Raw genomic sequence first — 22,003 nt, forward strand, 5'->3', positions numbered from 1 at the left:
AGGTGTGATGAGCCCCAAAGCACCTGTCACAAGCACTGCCCTGGCATGCTGCCAGCACCCTGCCTCTTTCCAGGGTCTTACAGAAAAATGAACTCAAAATCCCTCTTGGTGGGATGGCTGGACAGCCAGCGGTCTCTAGCAGGTGTGGTTAATGGGGCCCATTCTCCCTATCTCAAGTCCTGAGAGGCGTTGCTTGTGGTGTAAAGCCAGTGGGGTCAGATCCCTCGTGATGGTTGGCATCTGGCACAGTGTCCTTACCACCAAGATTTGACTAAAATGTAAACACTGGCCTGCTGGGTCTGGCTTTCCAAAGAGGTCCAAAACCCCATGCCAGTCTCACCACTTCTTCCCAGGCAAGGATGAGACACCAGATTGGCACTGCCTTCCCTGAGCTGTGGTGGTCACACTGGGCACAACGCTGACCACACATGGCTGTGTAGGTGTCCCAGGCAGGCTGCATGGGGGCAAATTGAGGTTGTCCGGCACCACTGGAGGGGAGAGTGAGCTCCGTCCCCTCCATGCTCTGGCTCCATGGAAAGGAACATCATCATCCTCTGAAATCAGCCTGGAGGCTGGGAAACATGTCAGACCTTGAGCAGCAGTGGGGTCAGGGATACCTGGAGAGGAATTGGACCTTGGGGAGTGGTAGTGTGACGACAGCAAAGGAAATCAGAGATAGGGACAGGAAATAACAAATGTGAGTCAGCTGAGCAGTATGTGGGCAAAGACAGCTTTGGAGAGCTAATCTGCAGGAGACAACGCTGCCAAGATGGAGGAGCCTTGGAGATGAGCTCATGGAAAGGAGAGTCAAGGTGCAGAGGTGTCTGAGACTCCAGTGGCCAGTACAGTCCCTTGCATTACAGTCAGCAATGTCATTCCTGGGAGCTGGGGGGAGTGTGGGATCTGGCACCCAGCCTTGGGCACTCCGGACAGCATGGACACTTTGGGATGCATTTCACAGCCTCCAAAGGCTTCCCTGAAATCCTGCACTGGGTGTTTATCCCCTGGCAGACAGGACTAGCTGTGGGTGTAGCCTGTCTGCTTTTAGCCTGGTGGAGATTAAGCTCTCCAGGGCCTAATGGCAATTCTTTTGGCAAGCATTCAGTAGGCCTTAATCCATCTTATCTCTGCTCTGAAAGGATGAATTAGGCGCCTCTCCAAGCGCTCAATGGGCAGCAGGAGGGGCAGGAGCTCTGGCAGTGCACAAGCTGCTGCGGGCACCCCGGGGCTGCCCTACATACGACAAAGAGCCCCCAGAGGCACCAGCTCGCAGGCAGGAGTCAGGGCGATCTGGGGGCTGGGGAAGAGGCAGCACTGCAGGATGGCTAGCATGTGTCCCTGCACCCAGCAGAACCCTCTCACCTTGCTCCTCCTGCACGTCCAGCTGTTGGCATCACCAGGAGTCTTGGTCTGAATAATGATGATCCCAATTCCCTTAGGATTTGCCTGGATATGACTCAGGAGCAGTTTCTTAGCTCATGGGGGAAGCCTGGCAACAACATGACCCCACTCATCCTGTGCAAAGACTCCCATGCCTGGACCAGTGCCTGTGCAGCCCATCCAACCCATCTGGCACCTAGGGATGACCCTGCTCCCACAATCCAGATGTGCTCAGAACTCCCAAGTGACAGAGAGGACATCATGGTCATGTGGGATGGTCCCATCACCCCACTCAACATTTGCTGTCAGGCACAGGTACTCTGAATTTGCCTTTTTCAAACCTGTCCTGACATTGCTAATAATAACTGTGTTAATTAGGGAGCTCTTACAGCCCTACGTGATTCGTTCAGTCAGTTATGGAGAATATTGTCAGGGTAATGTAAATGAGGGGTGGCAGTCGCCTTTCCAGCAGCCATCTGGAGTGCTGGAGCCATGTCTGAGACCCGAGGCACTTGCTGCACATCAGGGTGACCCAGTTGATGCCGCAGGCAAGGACATGGCTCAGGTCAGTCCCACACAGGCATTTGGCCCAAGGAACCTCAGCTCAGATACCTGCTGAGCCGGACAGCTGCTCGTATCCATCTCCACCATGGGACACCCAAAGGTCAGGGGCTGTGCTCCAGCTGGGCCCTCTGCCCCGAGCCCACCAGCTGCCCCTGGCTCTTAGATGACTGCCCATCACAATGGCATATTGTTTTCTCCAAGTCCCTTCCAAGTGAAATCAGAGAGGACAGTGGCACTGTTCATGGGCTTTGCAGAACCTGAAATCTACCACTTCTCTGCATTAAAGCATTTCTGCAGTGGGTGGCTGGGGGCTTAATTTCTTTTTGGCTGTGGTATCTCTCAGTTGGCAGATAGCCTGGTGGCTCACCTGTGCACCTGCCGACCCAGAGAGGGTTAGCACCACAGCATGGCACTGGGGTAGGGTCTCTCTGAGCCTGCTGGGGTGACTGGATTGCCCTGAGATCAGCTGGGGACAGTATGCAGGATGGTGACATGTGACATCACCTGGTCTTATACTGCATACACCCCACAGCTGGGAAATACCTTTAGAGGGGAGGTTTCCTTCTTTGCTATGGCACAGCAAAGGTGGTGATGGGTTTGTAGTGAGGCAGATGCCAGCCGGCACCCATTGGTGCTGCCGAGGGACTCGTCGCCACTGGATCACCCTCCCAGGGGCGGCTGGTGGATGGTGCCACCACTCGGCATCACTGCCATTGGCTGTCCTTGCTCCTGACCTCGGCCCTGTTTACTTTGGGCCAAGCTGTGCTGCCCATCAGTCACTATTTGAGATGGCCAAGGTGGCTGTGGAAGCAGTCCAGGTGCTACCAGGGTGACACCCTTGCCATCAAACCCAGCCCACCACACCAACCCCCAGCCCACTCCTGTGACTAGCACAGGTCCTTCTCATGAGAACATTTTGCTGTGCTTTATAAACAAAGATAAAGTTTGAATATTTTTGCAAACAGGGTCTCAAGACTTGGGCAGTTCAGGCCTGGCCAATTAGGCCTAGGGGGAGGTTTTTGACTGACCAATCTGGGTGACCTGTGAGAAGTCTATATATATGGAAATCAAAATAATAATTCTTCTTTTCTTGCCTGAGAACCTGGGTTTCTACTTCTCTGCTAGTGGCTCAACAGCGGCATGCTCCTACACTGCATCAAAAGTTCTGTGGGGACCGCGGGCATCCCCCCTTCACTGGAGGGTCATGGGGGGTCTTTGCTGGAAGATATAATCAATGTCTTGTTTCTCTCCTTGGCTCCAAAGCTCCTTTTTCCTGCAGAAGAGGATAAGAATTAATTGAGCAAGAATTAATCAAAAAGCAGAAAGATGCAAATTTTCAAAGAGACATCAGGTGCTGCAGGTCCTGCCCTTTCAGTACTTTGGTTTCAACCTCAGCTTGTTCTGCTCCAGCTGCCAGCAGCCCTCACATCTATTCCTGCCCAGAGCCCCACGCAAGCAGAAATCCCCTCTGTGTTGCATCACCAGTTGAACTTCAGTGCATGCTGTCTCCAAAGCAACAAGCAGCTAAAATTGGTAGAAAGTTTGATCTGAGCCTGAGCCAAGCTTAATTTTTAATTGCTTCTAATTTCACTCTCTGGGCTGGGTTTGCCAAGCCAGGCAGAAAGGCCATGGGGGCAGCTGTGGGCCAGGTCACCTGCGGGCAGCACCCAGCTCTCCCTGGTTTGGTGCCCTCAGCCACAGGGCTCTGAAGGTACTCAGGGCCCCCAGACCCGGGGATCCAGCTCAGCTGCCTTGTCCCTGGCTCTCTGGGCCCCCAGACAGGCTCTCAGCACCCCAGGAGACCCATTTGCACTCCCCATGGCAGAGGAGATTGAGGCCCTTGACTGAACCAAGCAGGCAGTGGGAGGGTTTTTCAGCTTTTGGTTTTGTATGTGCAAAAGACTATCATGGGCTGAGGATTTGGTACTAAATCCTGAACACCTCGTGGCATTCCTGAGTCATTCCCACTCCTGCAGCCTTTCCCATTCCATGCCTGCAGCCTTTGTCTTCCCATCCAATCCCATCCCTAAAGCATACCCCTTCCATTCCTTCCATCCCATTCTATCTTATCCCATTTCTGCAGCCTTCCCCTTCCCATTCTATGGTTGGACAACCAGTCAGGGGAGGGTTTCTGGCATGGAAGCACGCAGGGCATCCTACAGTCAGCACTCACACTCCCTGGAAGGCACCTCCTCTCCCAAGTGCCTCTCTGAGCAGGGAGTATGAGGCCACATTCCTGGTGCAATTCATGGCTGCCAACAGAGAAGTGAAAATCTTCTGGTCCTGGCTCAGAGCTGCTGGAACTTTGCGCAAAATCCCAAACACGTTGTGCCTGTGCTGACACAGCAAACAGCTATTCAAATGTCAAAGGTCACTTTCCCCTTTCTGACAGCTATTTTTGCTACATGTCCTGAAGTCCAAGGATAAAGGAGGTACAGAACTTGGCAGAGCTCCATCCCTCACACCAGTTCAGGATATTAGCAAGATTTGAGAGAGAGGAAGAAACCATCCTGGGGAAGAAGCCAGGAGGAGAGTGTCCATCCTACCTGATCCTGCTTATGTCCCATGAAATCATCCCAAAGGAGCTCTGAGCAGGGGTTGCAAACATGAGGATGTGGTCATGCAAAGAAACATTGCCTGGACTGGCTGCACAGCTGGGTTTCACCAAAGCCCTGTGGTGAGGCTCTTCCCCAGAAAGTCATCAGCCCCTCAGCGAGACTCATCATTGAATGGAAAGCAGTGAGTGCCAGTGGCTCCCAGCCCTGCGAGGCTCTCGTGTGTCACCAGCAGCTGGGAGCACCCAGGAGCTGCACTCAGGTGTGGCTGGGACTCACCAGAGAGCTGACAGAGGTGGGAGGACTGCTACAAGGGCTGAGCCTGGTGCTGGTGATGTCACAGCCTCTGGCACAACCCAAAAACTGCCCCAACTCGGCAGTGCTGAAGTCAGCCCTGAGCCACAGGAAGGTCCAGCTCTGCTGTGATTGAGCACTCCTGATGATATTCCCATTTTCGGCAGAGTCCTGGGAGAGGCTGGTGACAAGGTGTTCCAGGGTAGCCTCACACCAGGAGAAGGAACATGCACCAGAAACTGCTGGTGGGCTTTCTCTGGTTGGTCCAAGGGAACTCTTGATGAGATTCAGGTCCCCACCAAGGAATGCATGGAAAGTCATCCAGGGGCACTTGCCTGGGACCATTCCCACCTCATGGGCAAGGGCACTGGGAGGGCTGGGACCAGCCCTCTGCACCCTGACCTTTCTCTACACAGAGAGTTTCTCCCAAAGGAAGACCCTGCCCAATCAAGGCCACTGATCTGGGTGGCTTTGGAAATGGCCATTTAGCAGGAGGGAACCACAAAACTGCCCTTTAAAGTGACACTCCCCAACACAAATCCTACTTTTCTGGCTTGAATGGAGGACCCATGATGCTCCATGGTCTCAGGATCACTGCCAGCTCATGATCATGGCAACCTCAGCCACACTGATTGACAGGAAACTCCCCATTTTGGACTACTTTTTTGGGATGGGGGGGTGTTCTTGGACTCAGAATTTGCCTTTTCTCTGTGCTTTGCAATGGGGAAGCAATTTCCAGGCCCCCTGAGAGTGTAGGTTCATTCTTGTTAATCAGGATTTTTTCCTCAAGGTATTTGAATTTCCTTGTGTGGGGGATCACCAGATTTCAAACCTGGGCACCTCTGAGGGCACATGTTCAGCTCCAGGTGAATGAGGTGGTCCAACAGCAGCATCCAAGCCCAAAGCTCAGGCACAGACTGGGACCCGTGTCAAGTTTCTTACAGTGCTGAGCAAAGTCCCGTGAATGGGAACACCTGTCTGCCAGGTAAAAATCCCACAACCTTTGCTTTTTTAGGGAATTCAAACTAAACCGATGCTGCTCTGTCTCTGCCCTGTCCCAGCAGAATCACTGCACGGTACATGCTCCTCTCTGACCTGAGGATGAGGAAAGCTGGATGTAGGATGCCCCTGCAGAGGTACTTGTGTGTGCTGGGTATTGGGTTCCAGGTGAGAGATGCCCCAGGCGAGGTATCTATGGGTGCTTGTATTGGGTCCTGGTAGGTTCTGGGTGTAGGATGCCCCAGGGGATGTATCTCAGTACTGGGTGATGGATTCTGGATGTGGGATGCCTCTGGGGAAGTGCCTGTGAGTACTGGGTGCTGGGCAGCCCCTACTTGGGAAGCCAAGCCCTGCAGCAGGGACAGTACTGCTGTTCTGGGGAGAGCTCAGATCCACTCCATGGGTACCAAAATGCTCAATTTAGGAAATCAAGAATCAACCAAAGTCCCTGTCAGAGTAGGGAAAGAGCTATGGATGGAAATGGGGCCAGCTCCTCTCTCCAAGCCCCACTTGGGATCTGGAGCGCCCCCAGCCACTGCTGCTGTTTTGCCAGCAAGGGGGATGGGAAGAGGCTGCTTGGCTTCTTGATGTTTTGGGGCATTTTCATCTGTTGTTTTTCAGGTTTTCAAAATTTTTTTAAATCTCCCCATGCCTATATATCCTGTGAGGGTGGGTGTAAAAATCTAGAAAAGTCCAGAATCGGAGCATGAAAATGCAGAAAAATCTTGACTAAAGATTAAGATATATTTCTCTTTGGAAAATGCATGCAACAGACAAAACCTTGTTTTCATCACTTTTTTTCGGTCCCCACCCTGCAGAGCCTGAGCCATCCCTTCCCGTTACCTTTTTGATGTAGTAGCAGGAAATATCCCGACTTCCCAGATGCAACCCACAGCTGGTATTCCTGGACACCCTGTTAAGTAGCTGAGCACACAGTTTGGATGCAGCTGCCCCGGGGGCTGGATAGATGTCACTGCTACCTCACCTGCTCCCTGGAGGCACGGCTCTGCCTCTCGCTGAGCTTTGGCCAGCAGAGCCAGACAAGGAATCCAAGCATTATGTTGTCTTAGTCATGAACCAAGCAGGGAGACGTGTAGGAAGAGGTTTGATCTCCAGCAGGAGTTTTCAGTACTGTGCCTTAAAATTTGCATGCTGCTGCATGAGGAATGTGTCCCCTGTCATTCTCCCATATAAAGCTCTGCTGCACTTTTCTGCAAGTCTCTTCCCAGAGGGAAAAGCAGCTGTGGTCCCATGGGGACAGGCAAGGATCTAGCAGAGCCCTTGTGGATGTGGCTGCTGCTGGCCACGCAGCTCTTATCCAGCATTCACCAAGCACAGTGTTGGACAGGAGGGCACATCCCCAGGGGTCCTTGTGGACACCCATCTGCAATGTCCTGGGACAGCTAAAAACCTTTCTGGGCAGCAGAAGTGATCTGGCGGTATTTCACACAACGCAGCCAAAAAAAGCCATTTGTGTTGTGTCAGGAGGTCCAGCCTGTGAGGGGCTGTGCCAGCAGGACAGAGGGGCCATGGCCACTGGCAGATGCTGACTGATAAATGCCAAGCCGTGCCAGTGCTGTCTCTGTCCCCATCACAGAGGAGGAGACGGGTGGCCAGGAGTGACAACAGGGCTGTGGATGAATTCTGTGGGCTTTGCTTGTACTTGCTGCAGTGAATCTCTCTTTCCAGTGGCTCTGGACATCTTGCAGAAACTATGAATGAAATGAAAGGATGTTCAGAAAATACTGAAGAAAGTCACCCTCATGCTTTACCAAATCCATTGTCTGTCATTAGCCAAAGCCTTCTGATAAAATAGAAGCCACTGTTGTCTCTCAAGGAGAGCAGAGCCCAGCACTGATCCCTGTGGTCTGGCCCTTCCCACTTGGGCTCATGACCTGACTGAGTGTGCCAAGGGCTGCACAGCCTCATCCCCGGGAACCTGAGGCAGCCCCATCCCTAGGAACCCAGGATCCCTGAGCTGTAAACTCCAAGCTCAGTCAGCCAGAGCCCGTAATGTGAAATGCATGTTGGTTAAACTGAGAGATGACTGTAAAAATAAGGGTCGGATTTCTCTGCCTGTGAAGCCTCCCATGTTACCCCAAGCCCTCTGGTTTCCTGCCTTCTGGCATGTGTGACCCTCTGCACAGTAACCCCAGAGCTCCCCGCAGAGCCCGAGATGGCAGGAAGAATAAAGGGGAGGGAAGACTTGCATAACGCTCATCCAGGCTCGCCAGGAAAATAAAGAGGCTGCTTCGACCAAGAGCATTGCTGGCCTTTTATGTCAGCTTCTCAAATGTGAAAATGGGCCTCTCTGCTCTGGGTTAATGAGCCCTGGGACCCTCCCCAGATGAGAGGTACCCCAGGGTGGCTGCAACATTCACCCATCCTCTGGAGCCCCCAGAAGATACAGCAACCTGGGTATGAACATCTTGCCTCACTTGGGCTGCCAGTTTACCCAGGGCTACCACATGCTGGCAGGGAAAGCCAGAGGAGAGAGGATGGGAATGGAGCCCAGTGACATGGCTGAGCTCCCGATGCAGCTGGTTCTCACTGGGATGGATGGCTGTGGCCAATTTTCCATCTTCCTGACTGACCCTGCTTGGAAATTCATCTCTAAGAAGCAGCACCATCGAGAGCAGGAGTTTTGTGCTTTCTCTGACAGGGGTGAGGGTGTCCCCAGCTCTGGGGAAGGATGAGGCAGTGCTCTGTCAGCCTGTGCCATGCAGCTGTCACCAGTCCCTTCGGGCCAGTGAGGGTTGGGGTACAACCAACCTGAGCTGGCGGCAGGAGCCGCATGGCCCCTCTCCAGAGTGGGGAGTGACAAAATTTGAGCCAGCAAACTTGCTTGGGAAGAGTGGGAATAGGTGACCTCAGGGGTGGGGGTTAGCAAGCTGCTTGGCTGCAGGGCCAGACCAGGGTGTGTGATGGATGAATCCTTTCAGGACCAGGTGTGAGCAGAAACTGAGGCGGACGGGGTGCCCACTCTGTCTGGGAATGCTGCCAGTGCCTGTCTGGGTGAGACGTGCTGCTGCACTCAGACGGGGGCCAGTAGGAAATCCGTGTTGGATGTTTCCTGACCGCTGCTGAATCAGAATAACTGTTTCTCTGGAAAACCTAAATTTATCCTTGAAGCCGTGATGATGTATTTCACACATGTCCTATTCCCTCTCACTGGAGTCTCCCTTACATTTGCCATTTCCAGCAACAAAGCAGTGCTGTGAGCAACCTTCCTATAAATCATCCAACCATCCCTCCTGATGACGTGAGCCCGGGGCTGAGCAGCTGCAGGAATTCGTGCAGAGTTCAGACCGGGCTGAACTTTCACACAGTGACCTGTCAGGTCAGCCTGGGAAGGAGTGGGGTGGAGAAAGGCAGAAAACAAAGACACTCACCACAGCCCACCCGCTCACAGCCTGACATGCACGGGACTGCTGGGACAGAGTCAGGGATGGGGGTGAAGACAGGGATGTGCTGCCATGCATGTGGAGGCTGTTTGAAGGAGCTACTTGTGATGTGTGTGGGGATACTGCCATTCCCGGGTGTCTGAGCTGGTGGGATTGCATGGAAGAAGGGAGAGGGATGGATATAGTGATAGGAATAAGGGTAGGGATTGGAGGGTGGGGATGGGAGCATCCCTTGGTTCCTGCAGAGATTTCCCACAGAAAATAACTTCCTTTGGAGTCTGCTGTTCCCTACCCAAAGGCTGACCCCAGACACCCATAGAGAGCCCCAAGAGTTATCATGCCCTGCTGATCCCTGTGCTGCTCTCGGTCCCAAGGCCACTGGGCTGGGGCAGAGTCCTAGTGGAGTCCTTGGGGACCTGCACAGGGGAAAGGGTCCTTCATCCCCTGGGAACAAACCTCGACCTTTCCCTGGCCCCAAGCCAAGCTGGGTAGTTGGGACCCCAGAGATTTTGTCCTTTTTCCACATGGGACACAGCAGAGCACAGAGAAATGCCCCAGGAGCTCACGTCTTGCTGGCCAGGCCATTTTAAGCTCCATTTAAACTCGAGAGCACCCAGCTCTGTGGAGAGCACTTTCCCATTAACCTGTGGTCATCCCCAGCCTGAGGTAGCTCACGGCCTCTGAGGGCTTTGCATTTGTGTACCTTAAACATTTGTATTTCTAAGGGCAAATTTGAGAAGTCGCAATAGGAAAATGCAGCCAAAGGAAAACGCATAAATCATGTGGCTTCTCAACAGGCCTTGGCTTCTTACATTCCCTCTCTCCTGCCTCAGCACAAACACTGCCACTGCAGAAAATAACCAGTGGGAACATGTCTGCTGCAGCACCCGGAGTAACCCCGTAGTTTCCCAGGACAAGCTCCAGTGTTGGGTAACGGTGGGCAGGGAGCAGAGCTCACACAGGATTCATTTTGCCTGATGTTGTTAACCCACAGCCACAGCCAACACATGAAATTGTGCTTCCCTGTTTGTCCCAGTGACTCGAGGGTTGGTGTTTTCCAGTCCAGAGGGCTCTTGGGGTGCCAGGTGCTTGGGCCTTGGGCTCCATGGGCATGGCTCCTGCCAGCTCACTCCCTCCTGGGATGCCAAAAACCAGCAGTACAAGCTGAAAAGGAGAATTTTCATTTTTCAGATCCCATCTGTGAATTTCTGGAAGAGCTTTGGCTGCCCCTACAGCAGTCAGGGGTGGTGGGTATGGTGGCAGATCTGTCCTTGGCAGGGAGGCCATGACCTGGGGGCAAGGGGGTACAGACCAGCCAGGCGTACCCCAAAAAGCATCCCAGGGACACCAAGACCAGCAGAGAAGGCTACTGAGGGGGGCAGTGGACTCTCCTCCCCATCACTACCACCCCTCTATGTCCCCAGCTCCTCTCTAGCACCAGTGTCAGGGAGACCACAGAGGGACTTCCCAAACCACAAAGATTTGGAAAAAGAGGTTCATATTTTCATTGTTTCTTTTTCTCCTGCAGTGTTTCCTACTTGTTTTTTTCTTTTTCCTTGTTTCTCACTTGAAAAACTCCTTCTGAGCATGAAATAAGTGACTGCAAAACCAGTGAAAAACAGTGAAAAACCCATGAAAAACAATGGCTGATAGAGGGGGCTTGGGACTCTATGGAGTTCGTGCCTGCTGGAATTTCCAAAATTCCACTTTAACCAGTTCCTACCTCTGTGACTTGACCCTGAGCTGTTGCTGCTGGGTGCCTGCTCCGAGGCCTCTCACTTACCCTTTGGAGAGAAGCAGCCTTGGAAATGCTTGGAGATGGCATGGGGACTCCCGGAAAGAGAAATCCTCCTGCCAGGCATTTTTGGACAAGATGAAAAGTCTTTTCCTTGGGCCATGCCTGAGCTGCAGGGCTCCAAGCAGCAGTGGTGGGATGAAGACAGGACTGCTGTGGGCTTGAGTGGAGGAGCTCAGACCCAGACCCCATCGCAGCCCTGATCCCAGGGGGCTCATATCGGCCAGACCCAGTGAGTGGTGGGAAACAGGGATTTGGCTCCAAAATCTGGAGTGGGAGGAGAGGCAGGTCCCTGCTCGAGGCTGCGCAGTGCAAAGCAGGGACGGAGCACTGGGGCAGCAGGAGGAAGCACCCCGTGGGGAGGGAGCAGAAGGGCTCCATCTGCTCCAATCCGAACAGAGCCGACAGCAGCTCCATCACGGTGTGTGAATTCCTTCATGGAGAGAAAACACAGAGACTCAAAAATCCCTTCAAGCCAGAGGAAAAAGACAGGATAAGGAGGAAGAGCCACAATCCGGTGTCCAAGACGTTGGCAAATGGAATAAGATGCTCATTTTTCACAGGGGGATGATTGAAACTTGTGGGGGAGAGGGTAATAAGGGATGGATATATTTATCCCTGTCACTCCTGAAAACCAGGAATGTTTAGAGGAGTGAACATTCTGCTTCCCTCAGATGTACAGAGGAGCTGACCCCAAGCATGCCTCCTCCCCAGGGTTGGCAGCACCCACCTGTGCCAGGCCAGGGCCCCCCAGCAGAGCCCTGTGCCTACAGCGGGCACCTGCCCTAGGGTCCCAGAACCCATCTGGGCAAGGCCTGGGAGCCCAAGGGTACTCCTGCCCAAGGGCCAGTGAGTCCCAGAGGGACACAGCCTCGGGAGGTGACATGGGTGCATCCACAGGGGTGGGGGACCAAGCTGGTGCAGATCAGGATCCCCAGTGCAGGAGGAGGGGCAGGACAGTTAGCAGGGATGGGATAGGGATGGGTATGAAGATGGGGATGGGAATAGGGACAGGCATGGGAACAGGTATGGACATGGGGATAGGAACAGGGATGGGAGTAGGGACGGGGACAGGAAAGGTGACGGGAATGGGGACAGGGATGGAGATGAGGACAAGGACAGGAGTGGAGATGGGGATAGAGATGAGGACAGGGATGAAGACTGGCGCGGGCAGGGGGCAGATAGAACTCGGAGCAGGCGGCGGATGCGGAGCCTGAGCCGAGGCCGACGGGGAGGGCGAACAAAGCGGCGGGGCCGGCCGGGCGGGGAGGGGCCGGTGCGGGGCCCTCCCCGCCACGGGGGGATAAAAACGGGGCGGCGGCAGCGGCGCGGGTAGAGGAGCGGAGTGGGTACGATGTGGCTCGGCAGGGCGGCGTTGCTGCTGTGCGCGGCGGGGCTGGCGGTGGCCCCCGCGCCGGCACCGGGAGCCGGGGCCGAGCGGCGAGCGGCAGCGGGAGCCGGGAGGGAGCGGCGGGCGCAGTTCGCCTCCTGGGACGAGGTGAACGTGCTGGCCCATGGACTGCTGCAGCTGGGGCACGGCCTGAAGGAGCACGTGGAGCGCACCAAGGGGCAGCTGCGGGAGCTGGGCGGGCGGCTGAGCGCCCACAACAGCTCCCTGGGGCGGCTGCTGCGGCAGGCGCGGGAAGCGCAGGAGCGCGGCGAGCGGCTGCGGGGCAGCGTGCGGGAGCTGGAGGGTCGCGGCCGGCAGCTGCTCAACCTCTCCGAGGCGCTGCGGCAGCGGCTGGAGGAGGTGGAGGCTGACAAGGACGCGATTCAGGGGCGGCTGGAGCGGCTGGAGGGCCGGGTCCGTCTGGCGCTGCAGGCGCGGCCGGCCGGGAACCAGAGCGCTCGGGACCTGGGGGCGCTGCAGGTGAGCGCGGGTGGCCCCGGCATTCACCGGGGGAGCGCGGTTGGGGGACCAGACCGACACCGGCTGGGTGGAGCGGGATAGAGAGGGCCCGACACGCCCCTGCCGCCGGCACCGACGTGGGGAGCGTTGGGGGGGCACACCCCAGCCCCGACCCGCTAGGGGACACCGGGAGCGACTGCGGGAAGGAGTGATGGAGGACCCGACTGTTCCGGGACATCGGGAGCAGCGGGTGGCAATCGCCTTCTGAAGAGCGAGAGGTCCTGGGGGCACCCGGAGCACCCTCCTCGGAGTCTCGCATGGCCAGAGCTTCCCGGAGCTCTGCATCTCACCTGGCTCTTCCCCCACAGTCCCTGATGGATGCTCAGAACCTGCGGATCGAGGAGCTCCTGCAGAAAATCAAACAACAGCAGTACAAGCTGGACAAGCAGAACCTGCAGATTAAAAGCCTGCAGAGCAAGGTGAGCCCCTGTCTTGTGCTGCAGCCCCCAGCCTGGCCCCACACCCTGTGGACACCCTGGTGTGAACACCACTGCTGTCCCCGCTCTGGTGGCTGCACTGCTGCTCCCTGGCTTAGGGGACCCCAAAGGGGCCACAGCTCTGGTCACTGTGCTGCAGTGTATCCTCTGTGATGTGAGGGTAGCAACCTGCAAGCTTACAGAGAGTTTGCATGGAGCAATAGGAGGAACTGGTAGATGGGAACAGCCTCCCTGGGCTCTGCCTTTGCATTCATCTGCAGAATAAATTAGCTAGCTCGGGTGTGAAAAACCACAATCATTTCTGGGTTTGCCAGGATGTGGTATCTTCTATTCCTCGACGTTTCTAGGCAAGTTCAGCCCCAGCTCTGGCCACAGGGAGTGGCTAGCATGTGGCTGACCATCTCCCCTAAGTAACACCATGGAAAACAAAGCTGAGATAAAACTGTTCTGACCTGCACATTTTTTTTTAGGTCAATCTACTAATTCCCCTACACCACAACAAAACACAGTCTCCAAAGTGGAAGATAAGCCTGAAGAAGAGCCTCAACCTCACCAACCAGAGTCAGAATGGCAGTGGTGAGCCTGTGCAGACGCAAAGTGAGTATCTGCTGGTACCACCCTGCCCATCCATGCCAAAGCAAACCTGCAGCAGTTGCAACCCTTTGGAAACAAAAGATTCATTTGTCCTGAGCCAGGATGTGAGATTTGCTTGAAAAACTGGAGCTTGGATATATGGCCAGAGTGAGGGGTTCTAGAGCAAGGCAGAATCCCTGCCTCCTCGGCCAGTGTTAGTCCAGCAGGAATTTAAGGATTTAAGAGGCTTTTTTCCTGCCTGATGTTAGGAATGCAGTGCGGAGCAAACAAAACCTTCGAGCAGGTATTTGTCAAAGAGGATTGGCAGGTGGCGGATGAGGAGAGGAGGGTCTCAGCTCTTTTGAGTTAACACTTGTTCACCTGCTTACACCTCACCAGGCAGGATCTGCTTTGCTGTCTGTGGGAGGAGGGGAGGGTTAGGGAGCACTGGCCTGAGAGCAGAGCTGTGTACTTGTGTATCCCTGTCTCTTGGCTCATATTTAGAGCTCGTACATGAAGCACAAGTGCCTCAGCTCACACTAGCCCTAACAGAAGGGGTTGAGTTGCATCAGATGCACAGGCAGTGGATGCTCACAGCCCTGGGAAATGTGCACTGAAGCAGGCAAGTGGATGCTGCATCTGCAACTCCCAGCTCTGCCCAGAGCATCCTCTCCACTGGCAGCAGGGCTGGAGGGGCTCCTGCAGAGGAAAGGGCAGCAGAGTGGGTGTCCCCAGCTGTGCCATGTCCTGCAGCCTCCCTCCAGACAGAAACTGGTGTCCCCACAGGGTTTGCTGGCCAGAAGCAGCTGTTATGTTGTGTCAGCTAAATCAGTGCTGGCTCTGCCTGTGCAGCTGTCCAGGGAGCAAAACAGAAACCAGGCAGGATGAGGAAGCACAGGGAATTTCTGCTCAGGGCCCAATGCAGGGATAGTTATGGGAGAACACACGGTAATTTGTCTGTGGAGCTCAGAGCCATCACCGGTGTCTGAAAGCTGGGTGGGCAGAACAAAGGGCTTGTCCACATGGACAAGAAGAAAGGTGGGATGTGTGGCTTCAGTCTCTCGGTGCTCAGTTCAGTGGGGCTGTGCAGGGTTAGCCTTGCTCAGAGCAGCACTACTGAGCCAGAAAACTCTCTTAGAACTTTTCTCCCTTTTTTTTTTTTCCAAGTTCTGCTTTGTGACTTGCCTGCAGTAGTGTGTGTCATAGAATTGTTTGGGTGGGAAGGAATCTTTAGAGGTCATCCAGTCTAACCCCTGATTCCACTCTTGGATTATGCTGAAAGTGGGGTGCAGGAAGATGGGTTGAGACTTTTGCTATTTGCTGGTGCAGATGTAGGCTGTTCTGGTTGATGCTGGCTGCAGAAATGTTCGTGATGCATAGTGGGAGGCAGCAAGAGCCACAGGCCTCATGGATGCTGCATGAGCTCAGCACCTTCCAGTACTGCACTGTCCCTGATGGAGAGACCTTGGGCATCTCAATTCCCTCCTGCCCAGCTGTGAGCTTCCCCTTTTCTTGCCTAATCCCTGATGTTGGTGTCACTGACTGAAAACAAATTGGCTTCCTTTCATTAGCAAGTTGAGTGAGTTTTCTGGCAAATCTTAAAGCACACAGGCTGGCCGTGTGCCCTCTGCCTGGGGAGGCTTGTGGCTGCTTTCAGAGCAGGACAGTGCTGGGGAGGCTTGTGCCGGCAGCTCCCAGGCTATTGTCAGGCAGAGCCTGGTGCCTGCGTGGCCCTGAGGAGCAGCGATGAACTTCACCAGCAGCCCTTGTAGAAAGACCCTTTTATTTGCGTCCAGTGAACACAAGTTTTTTTCAGAGGAGGGCTGGCATGGGGCCAAGCATGTGAAAGTTGAAGGCTCAAAGCTGCCTGGAGAGTGAGAGGTTTAATAGCTTGCAGAAAGAGGATCATGTCTTTGGGCAGAGCCTGTGCTTGCTGGCAGCCAGCCGAGTAGGGGAAAGGTAGAGCCCTGCTCATGCTCTCCCTGTGGCGCTGAGACTCCAAAATAATGGGGTTGGGTTGGGGTGGGAGAGGGGGAGGCAATGCAGGCAGCTCTAGGCATGCCCTGCCATCCCTGAGGATGGGTGTTTATACCAGTTAAGTGACTTCCCATGTCATGGCTGGAAATCCTGTTGGGTGAACACTAGCCTGAGGCAGATCCAGCCTTGGTGTCTTGCTTGGCTAAATAAAGGGGGAGGGAAAAGAAAACACAGGAGCAGCCAGGAGGGCTTGTTTTGCTGGTGCTGTTCGGATGTGCAACATGAACTGGAACTAACAAGCATGTTCCTCAAACAAAAAGATTGAGCAGAGGCTGTTCAAGCAGCTGCATCTTGCTCAGCTGCTGGAGAGTCCCTGTGGCACTAGGGGAACAGGGATTGAGTGCAGGGAGTGTGGCCAGGGCCCAGAAATGAGGAACAGGCAAGGATGGCGTTGACTTGTGCATACTGGGACCACTAAACATCTGCCTGGCACCATCCCACCGATGCTGGGAGATGCAGTGGGAGAGGAAATGAGGAGCTTGGCAAGCCCAGCACCTTCCTGCTGTGGCAATATGAGTGTGGACTTCTGGCTGGGGGTTCTTTCCTCTGAGCCTGGTTTGCTTCCCTGCCTGCATTTACCCAGAAGGTGGGGATACTCAGGATGCACTTGGCCCCTGCAGTCCTGGGGGGGCTCTGTGGTTTTGATGCTTGATGCAAAATGCCCTCAATCCCTTTGTCCCAATGCATGGGTTCAGGGTAGGGCTGGGGCACAGCTCATCCTGTGGTGACTGGTGATGATGGCACCAGTCCTGCACTGGCATTGCCCCAGCGGTGTGAAGGGTGTGACCACCAGTTGTGCTGGCTGTGGAAGAGGGGCTGCCCTTGCTGAGGAAGGGAAATTTCATGGTGGGAGGGGGAAGTGAAGGGAGGGATATGTTGGAAATGGGTGAAAGGTGTCACATTTCTGTCCCCTGGGTCCCCCCTGACCTTTCCTCCAGTTGGGGCTCTGCTCTTCACCCCAGTGCAGTGTCAGGGCTCCCCAGCACCTACTGAGGATGGGACAGGATGATGCTGTGCAAGGGCTGCTTTTGCTCTGGGTAGCTCAAAGGCCGTGTTTTGCCCCCTCCATTTGCCCCCAAGAAGCCCCTGGCCATTGGAGGAAGCCCCTCTTGCTGCCCCAGCTCTGGATTGTGCTGTCAGCCCTGACCCTGGGGCAGCTATTGTGAGGGGAGCCCCATGGCCAGCACCCCAGCACAGCCCAGGGCTTGTCTTGAGGTTTCTTTACTTGTCTGTCTCAGGGTCATGCTGGCAGCAGCTGTGAGCCACCAAAGCCCATCCGCCCTGGCCTGGGACGAACAGGCCCCCTTTGTCTGGGGGTGACAGGGGCACCTGTCCCTGCTGACAAAGAGCCCCTTGACTGTGCGGCAGCCTGGGGCTGAAGTCCCTGCACATCCTCCTTTGGCCTTTTGACTCGGGTGTTGTAACAGGTTCCCCATGCCTCATCTCTCCCAAGTGCTGTGGGTGGTGGTTCCTGGATGGACTTTTATCAGTGCTGTTGAAATGGTGCTTTGCTGGCAGCTCCGGGCAAAGTCCCTGTGGGGCAGAAGGAGCAGTGGGAGCCTGGCTGGCCTGGGGATGGAGGGGGACAAGCTGGGGGTGGCTTCACCCTGGGCAATCCACTTATGCAATGAGTGGGGACTCCCAGAGTTCACCCCTCCCTTCCTTGTCTCGGTTAGTGTATCTTGGAAAAAGGGTCACTCCAGCGTGGTGCTGTGCCTGCTGGTGGCAGGTTGCCCAGCAGGACATCTGGCTGGGGCCACCACAGTTGCTGGGATAAAGAGGTCATGTGCTGGATGCTCAGGCACCTTCCTGACAGTTGCTGGGATAAAGAGGTCATGTGCTGGATGCTCAGGCACCTTCCTGACGTCAGGACTTTGTCTTTCTTTCTGCCTCTGAGACCCCTAGACCCTGTTTCAGCCCTGGGTGGGATGGGGATGCTCGGCCCTGGCATTGCCCCCCCACCCCCAAATGGGCTGCTCCTGCCTGTGGGTGTACCAGAAACTGGGAAGCTCCTTGGTCCCTCCTTGGTGGGGAGCCTTGCACTTCAGCTGAGGTCACTCCAGCCTGGCCCAAAGCCTGGCTTCTGCCTTGGATGGAAGCCCAAGGAACTCTGTTTGAATAAAAGGGAAGATGTGGGGTCACAGTGTTTAAAGATGCTGAAGTCAGGGGCCACTGTCCCCAGCACGTGTCCAGAGCTGCAGCCACTGCTGTGCACAGCTGGCCGAGCTTGTGGCCAGGGCTGCAAGTGTTTCAGCCATGGCAGGAGTAACCTGCTGAGGAAGTGGGGTTTGTGGCCATCTCCTCAGTTGCTGTTTCCTTCCCCTGCAGGGCTCCCAGAGGGTTGCTATCAGCTCTTCCTGGCTGGGCAGCAAAGCAGTGGCATTTTCCAGGTGCAGCCTGCAGGATCTCAGCCCTTCAAAGTCTACTGTGACATGACCACAGGTAAAGCCATGTAGTGTCCCGCAGCACTTGGTAGGGTGCCCTTGTAACTGGTAACCCCAAGTGACTGTGTTTTCCCTGCCCACAGAGGGTGGCTGGACAGTGATCCAGAGGCGCATGGATGGCTCTGTGGACTTTGACCAGCTGTGGGATGCCTACAAGAATGGCTTTGGAGACCTTCGTGGTAGGTGGATGATGGTGTCTATGTTCTCACTGTGCGATAAGGGAAGCTTAGGAAAAGTTATTCCCCTTGCTGGCCCTTGGAGCTCTCTGTGCTGGAGGACAGCCATGGGCTGAAAGGGGGTGGACACTGCTTGCAGATCAGGCATCCTTGATCTTCCTGATGTGTCCTGCAGGTACCAGACAGTGATTCAAACACGGCAGTGTCCTAGGTGGTCCCTGTTTGTCTCTGGAGCTTGCTTTACACCTCTGCTTTTCATGGCATGTTTGTGTCCTTGTAGCAAATGTCATGGGTCTTATTTCAGGTGACTTCTGGCTGGGCCTGGAGAAGATACATCACCTTGTCCAAGAGGAAAAATACAATCTCCTGATTGAGCTGGAAGACTGGGAGGGAAATTCCCAGGTGGTTCAGTTTGTCTTCAGCCTTGGTGGTGAGAGCACAGCCTACACACTCAACCTGCTGGGGCCTCTGTCTGGAGAGCTGGAAAATGCCATCGGGGAATTCAGGCAGTTGCCCTTTTCCACTCGCGATCGTGACCATGACCTTAAAGCTGACACAAACTGTGCCAAACACCTCTCAGGTCAGTCCAAGCTCTTCTATCCCAGTATGTGCTCTTCCCTTTCAGCCCTGCACTGTCTGGTGGTGGTCCAGCGGGACACAGACCCTGTGGCACTAGACCCCTTTGCTGTTGAGCATGTCCTGTCCCCTGTGTCCCTGGGACAGCTGCTTCCTTGGGAGGAACTGTGTAGGGAACTAGGAGAGAAGCTGAAGTTGGGGGAGGGTTCATGATTGAGGTCTTTGCCCAAGTATCTGTCCTTATAACAGCTTTGCTGTCTGCCACTTTGCTTGAAACATTTTCAGGCAGAGCAGATGCCTCCCCTGCCCTGAGATGGGGCTGCTGAAGAGTTGCAGGAGGGTCTTCTCATAAGAAAGAGCAGCCTGGATTTGCAGATGCAGCCTGTAGTCATATAGGATCTGTGAAAGGTTCCCCAGTGCTCAGGACTCATTTACTGTGCATGAGGTGGTCTTGTAAGATCCTGAAGCCTGGGAAAAGTGTGGGAAATGGGGGCAGCAGCTATCTTGAATCTGGGTTTTTCTGTCTGGAATTTCTGTGAGTTAAAATTCTCTTCATTGCCCTTGTAGGTGGCTGGTGGTTCAGCACCTGTGGCCATGCCAACCTTAATGGGAAGTACTTCCGCTCCATCCCCCGGCAGAGGCATGAGCGCAAGCAGGGCATCTTCTGGAAGACATGGAAGGGCAGGTACTACCCCCTGAAGTCAACCATCATGAAAATCCAACCTGCAGCACTGGAAGCAGAGCCCTAAAGTTGCTACTTGAGACTTTTGCTGTGGAGCATGGACCTGAGCTCCATCACTCAGTGTTTACAGAAAACCACCCCCTCTCCCTTGGTTAGAAGCCCTTTAGTGGCAAGACACTGCTCTTCGCTAAAACAGCTCCATGTTGCCAAAACCCCTGGATAGGAGCTCCCAAACCTGAAGAGGAGCCACCAGGAGGGAGATCCACCTCCAGAGCATGCCCAAGGGTCTCCTGACCTGGCACATGCTGCTGCAGGAAGTTCATATTGTCTGGTGCTTTCCATCCTGTCTTAACATTTCTGTACTGTGTTGATGAGCTGTGCCCAGGGCAGGTGGGGCATGTGAAGTGTCTCACTGCTCTGGACCACAGCAATGGGTGTCCTGTCTTTCACTGTTGTTCCTAAATGATGTCCTACATATCCTACTGTGAGAGCCTCTGGAGCCTCCTTCACCTGCTGGGGCTGGGAGCAGTGAGCCTCAGGCAGCTCCATCTGTGCAGCCTGTCCCCCTGAGCTACAGGGCTTGGTGGGAGGGTTGAGGGTCACCTGTGCAGAAGGGGACGTCAGGCTCACTTGCTTTCCCTTTGAAGACCTGTATTTCTAGCTGTGCTGGAATTTGCTGGGAGCTGGGAAAACTACTTCCAACTCTAAGGTTGATGGGTAAGATTCTGCAGCTGGTTGCCTGAGGGAGCAGATCCTGGTGAGCTGTGTCTGGAGCTCTGCCTGGAACCTTCCAGTACTGCTGGGGGTGGGTAGGACAAGCAGTGGGACAGCACAGATACAGAGCAGTGACTGTCCCTGGGTGGGACCAGCCCTGCTGCCGCTATCAGCCCTGCAGAAGAAGGGGCTGCCTTCTTCCACCAGACACCTCGTGCTTTGTAGAGTGACTGGACCCCTGTCCTGCATGTGTGTCCCAGCACTACAAGGCCAGGGACAACAGGGTTTCTCTGCATGGTACACACCTCATCAGGTGTGTACCATGATGTGTGGCATCACCTCTGCCTTCAGGGTGGGTGTCTGCAGAGAGGTGGCCAAAACAGGTCGCCCAAAAACTTACAGGCCAAGATGCAGTCTTGGGGCTTCCCAAGCATCCCACCCTATTGTAGTCATATTGACTACTGTGCTAGAGCTTCTAGCTGCTAAATACTGTACATAGTTGTTTGTAGGATGTCGGACCTTGTTGATGAATTCCTTGTTTTAATTTGTTTTCATATTTAAATGCAGTGTTAATAACAATGTGGTGTAATTTATAAATGTTGATGCTGGAAAGGAAAGCAAGTGTAGTCTGTGTATTTTAAACTTTTTTTGTACTAAAGTATCTTTTCTGAGGATGTCTTTTAATAAAAACAAGCCTTTAAGTGTCCTGCCTGGATTATTTTCTTGATGGTTTACTTGTGGGAGGTGTGTGAGAGCATTGTGAGGACTCTGCATTTGAAAAGTTCCCTTGTTGCAAGTGTGACCTGAGCACTCTGCTCTCTCTGGTCTCCATTTTCAGCTGTAGCCTTATGGAGCTCTGATCTAAATTGTTGCTATATGGCCCAGCAGACGTTTTTAGTCTGCTTGAAGTTTATGGGCTCCTAAATTTCTTCCTGGAAATTAGGCTGTGGGGCAGCAAGTTTATAAGTGCTGATGTGCTGGATTTTCTTATTCCCTGATGGCAGATCTTTGCAAGAGGGGGACAGTCCTTGTAGGTGGCTGGAAAGGCCTGTGCTGACTCTTTGAAAATGCGCAGAGACTGAGGTCTGGATGATCCAGGCCCATTAAGGTCAGTGCTGATCAGGAGGACAAGCCCCACTACATCGCAGCCTTTTACCTGCTCATACCACCTGTGTGTAGGCATCTCCAAAAGCATTTACTGTAACTTCTGGGGGGTCATTATGGAGGTAGGAATGAAATGAGCTGGTGATGGAGTAGGGGCCTTTAAGATTATGGTGGTAAATTGCAGCAGTGCTCCCAACCCCATATATATCTATTTTCTCCAGCTCCAATATACTAGAGCTGGAGAAAATTATAGGTGCTTCTCTGGCTGATCAAGGAAGGGAGACAAAAACCACTCCTTGCAGGAAGAAGAGATGAGACTGCTCTAGTCCCCTGAGCAGCTCTGTAAATACCTGATGTACC

The 22,003-nt window shown here is 54.2% G+C and overlaps 1 protein-coding gene across 1 annotated transcript; it reads left to right on the forward strand.

Moving 5' to 3' along the window:
- The first annotated feature begins 12,310 nt into the window (after positions 1 to 12,310).
- On the forward strand, positions 12,311 to 21,240 carry ANGPTL4 (angiopoietin like 4). The gene is made up of 7 exons (XM_085040172.1): positions 12,311 to 12,861; positions 13,209 to 13,319; positions 13,808 to 13,934; positions 18,276 to 18,389; positions 18,475 to 18,570; positions 18,872 to 19,147; positions 19,711 to 21,240. The coding sequence occupies exons 1-7, from the start codon at positions 12,346 to 12,348 to the stop codon at positions 19,890 to 19,892; spliced, it is 1,422 nt and encodes a 473-aa protein (XP_084896298.1). The 5' UTR covers positions 12,311 to 12,345; the 3' UTR covers positions 19,893 to 21,240.
- Positions 21,241 to 22,003: the final 763 nt, after the last annotated feature.

Source organism: Lichenostomus cassidix, chromosome 28 (assembly GCF_008360975.1).
Source record: "Lichenostomus cassidix isolate B80296 chromosome 28, HeHo_3.0, whole genome shotgun sequence".
NCBI lineage: Eukaryota > Metazoa > Chordata > Aves > Passeriformes > Meliphagidae > Lichenostomus > Lichenostomus cassidix.

Bases quoted from the DNA above. Each gene is read 5' to 3' on its own strand.
- ANGPTL4 (XM_085040172.1), top strand. From the start codon at position 12,346: ATGTGGCTCGGCAGGGCGGCGTTGCTGCTGTGCGCGGCGGGGCTGGCG. The intron at 12,862-13,208 runs GTGAGCGCGGGT...CTTCCCCCACAG, and splicing joins GGGACCTGGGGGCGCTGCAG to TCCCTGATGGATGCTCAGAA. The intron at 18,571-18,871 runs GTAGGTGGATGA...GTCTTATTTCAG, and splicing joins TGGCTTTGGAGACCTTCGTG to GTGACTTCTGGCTGGGCCTG.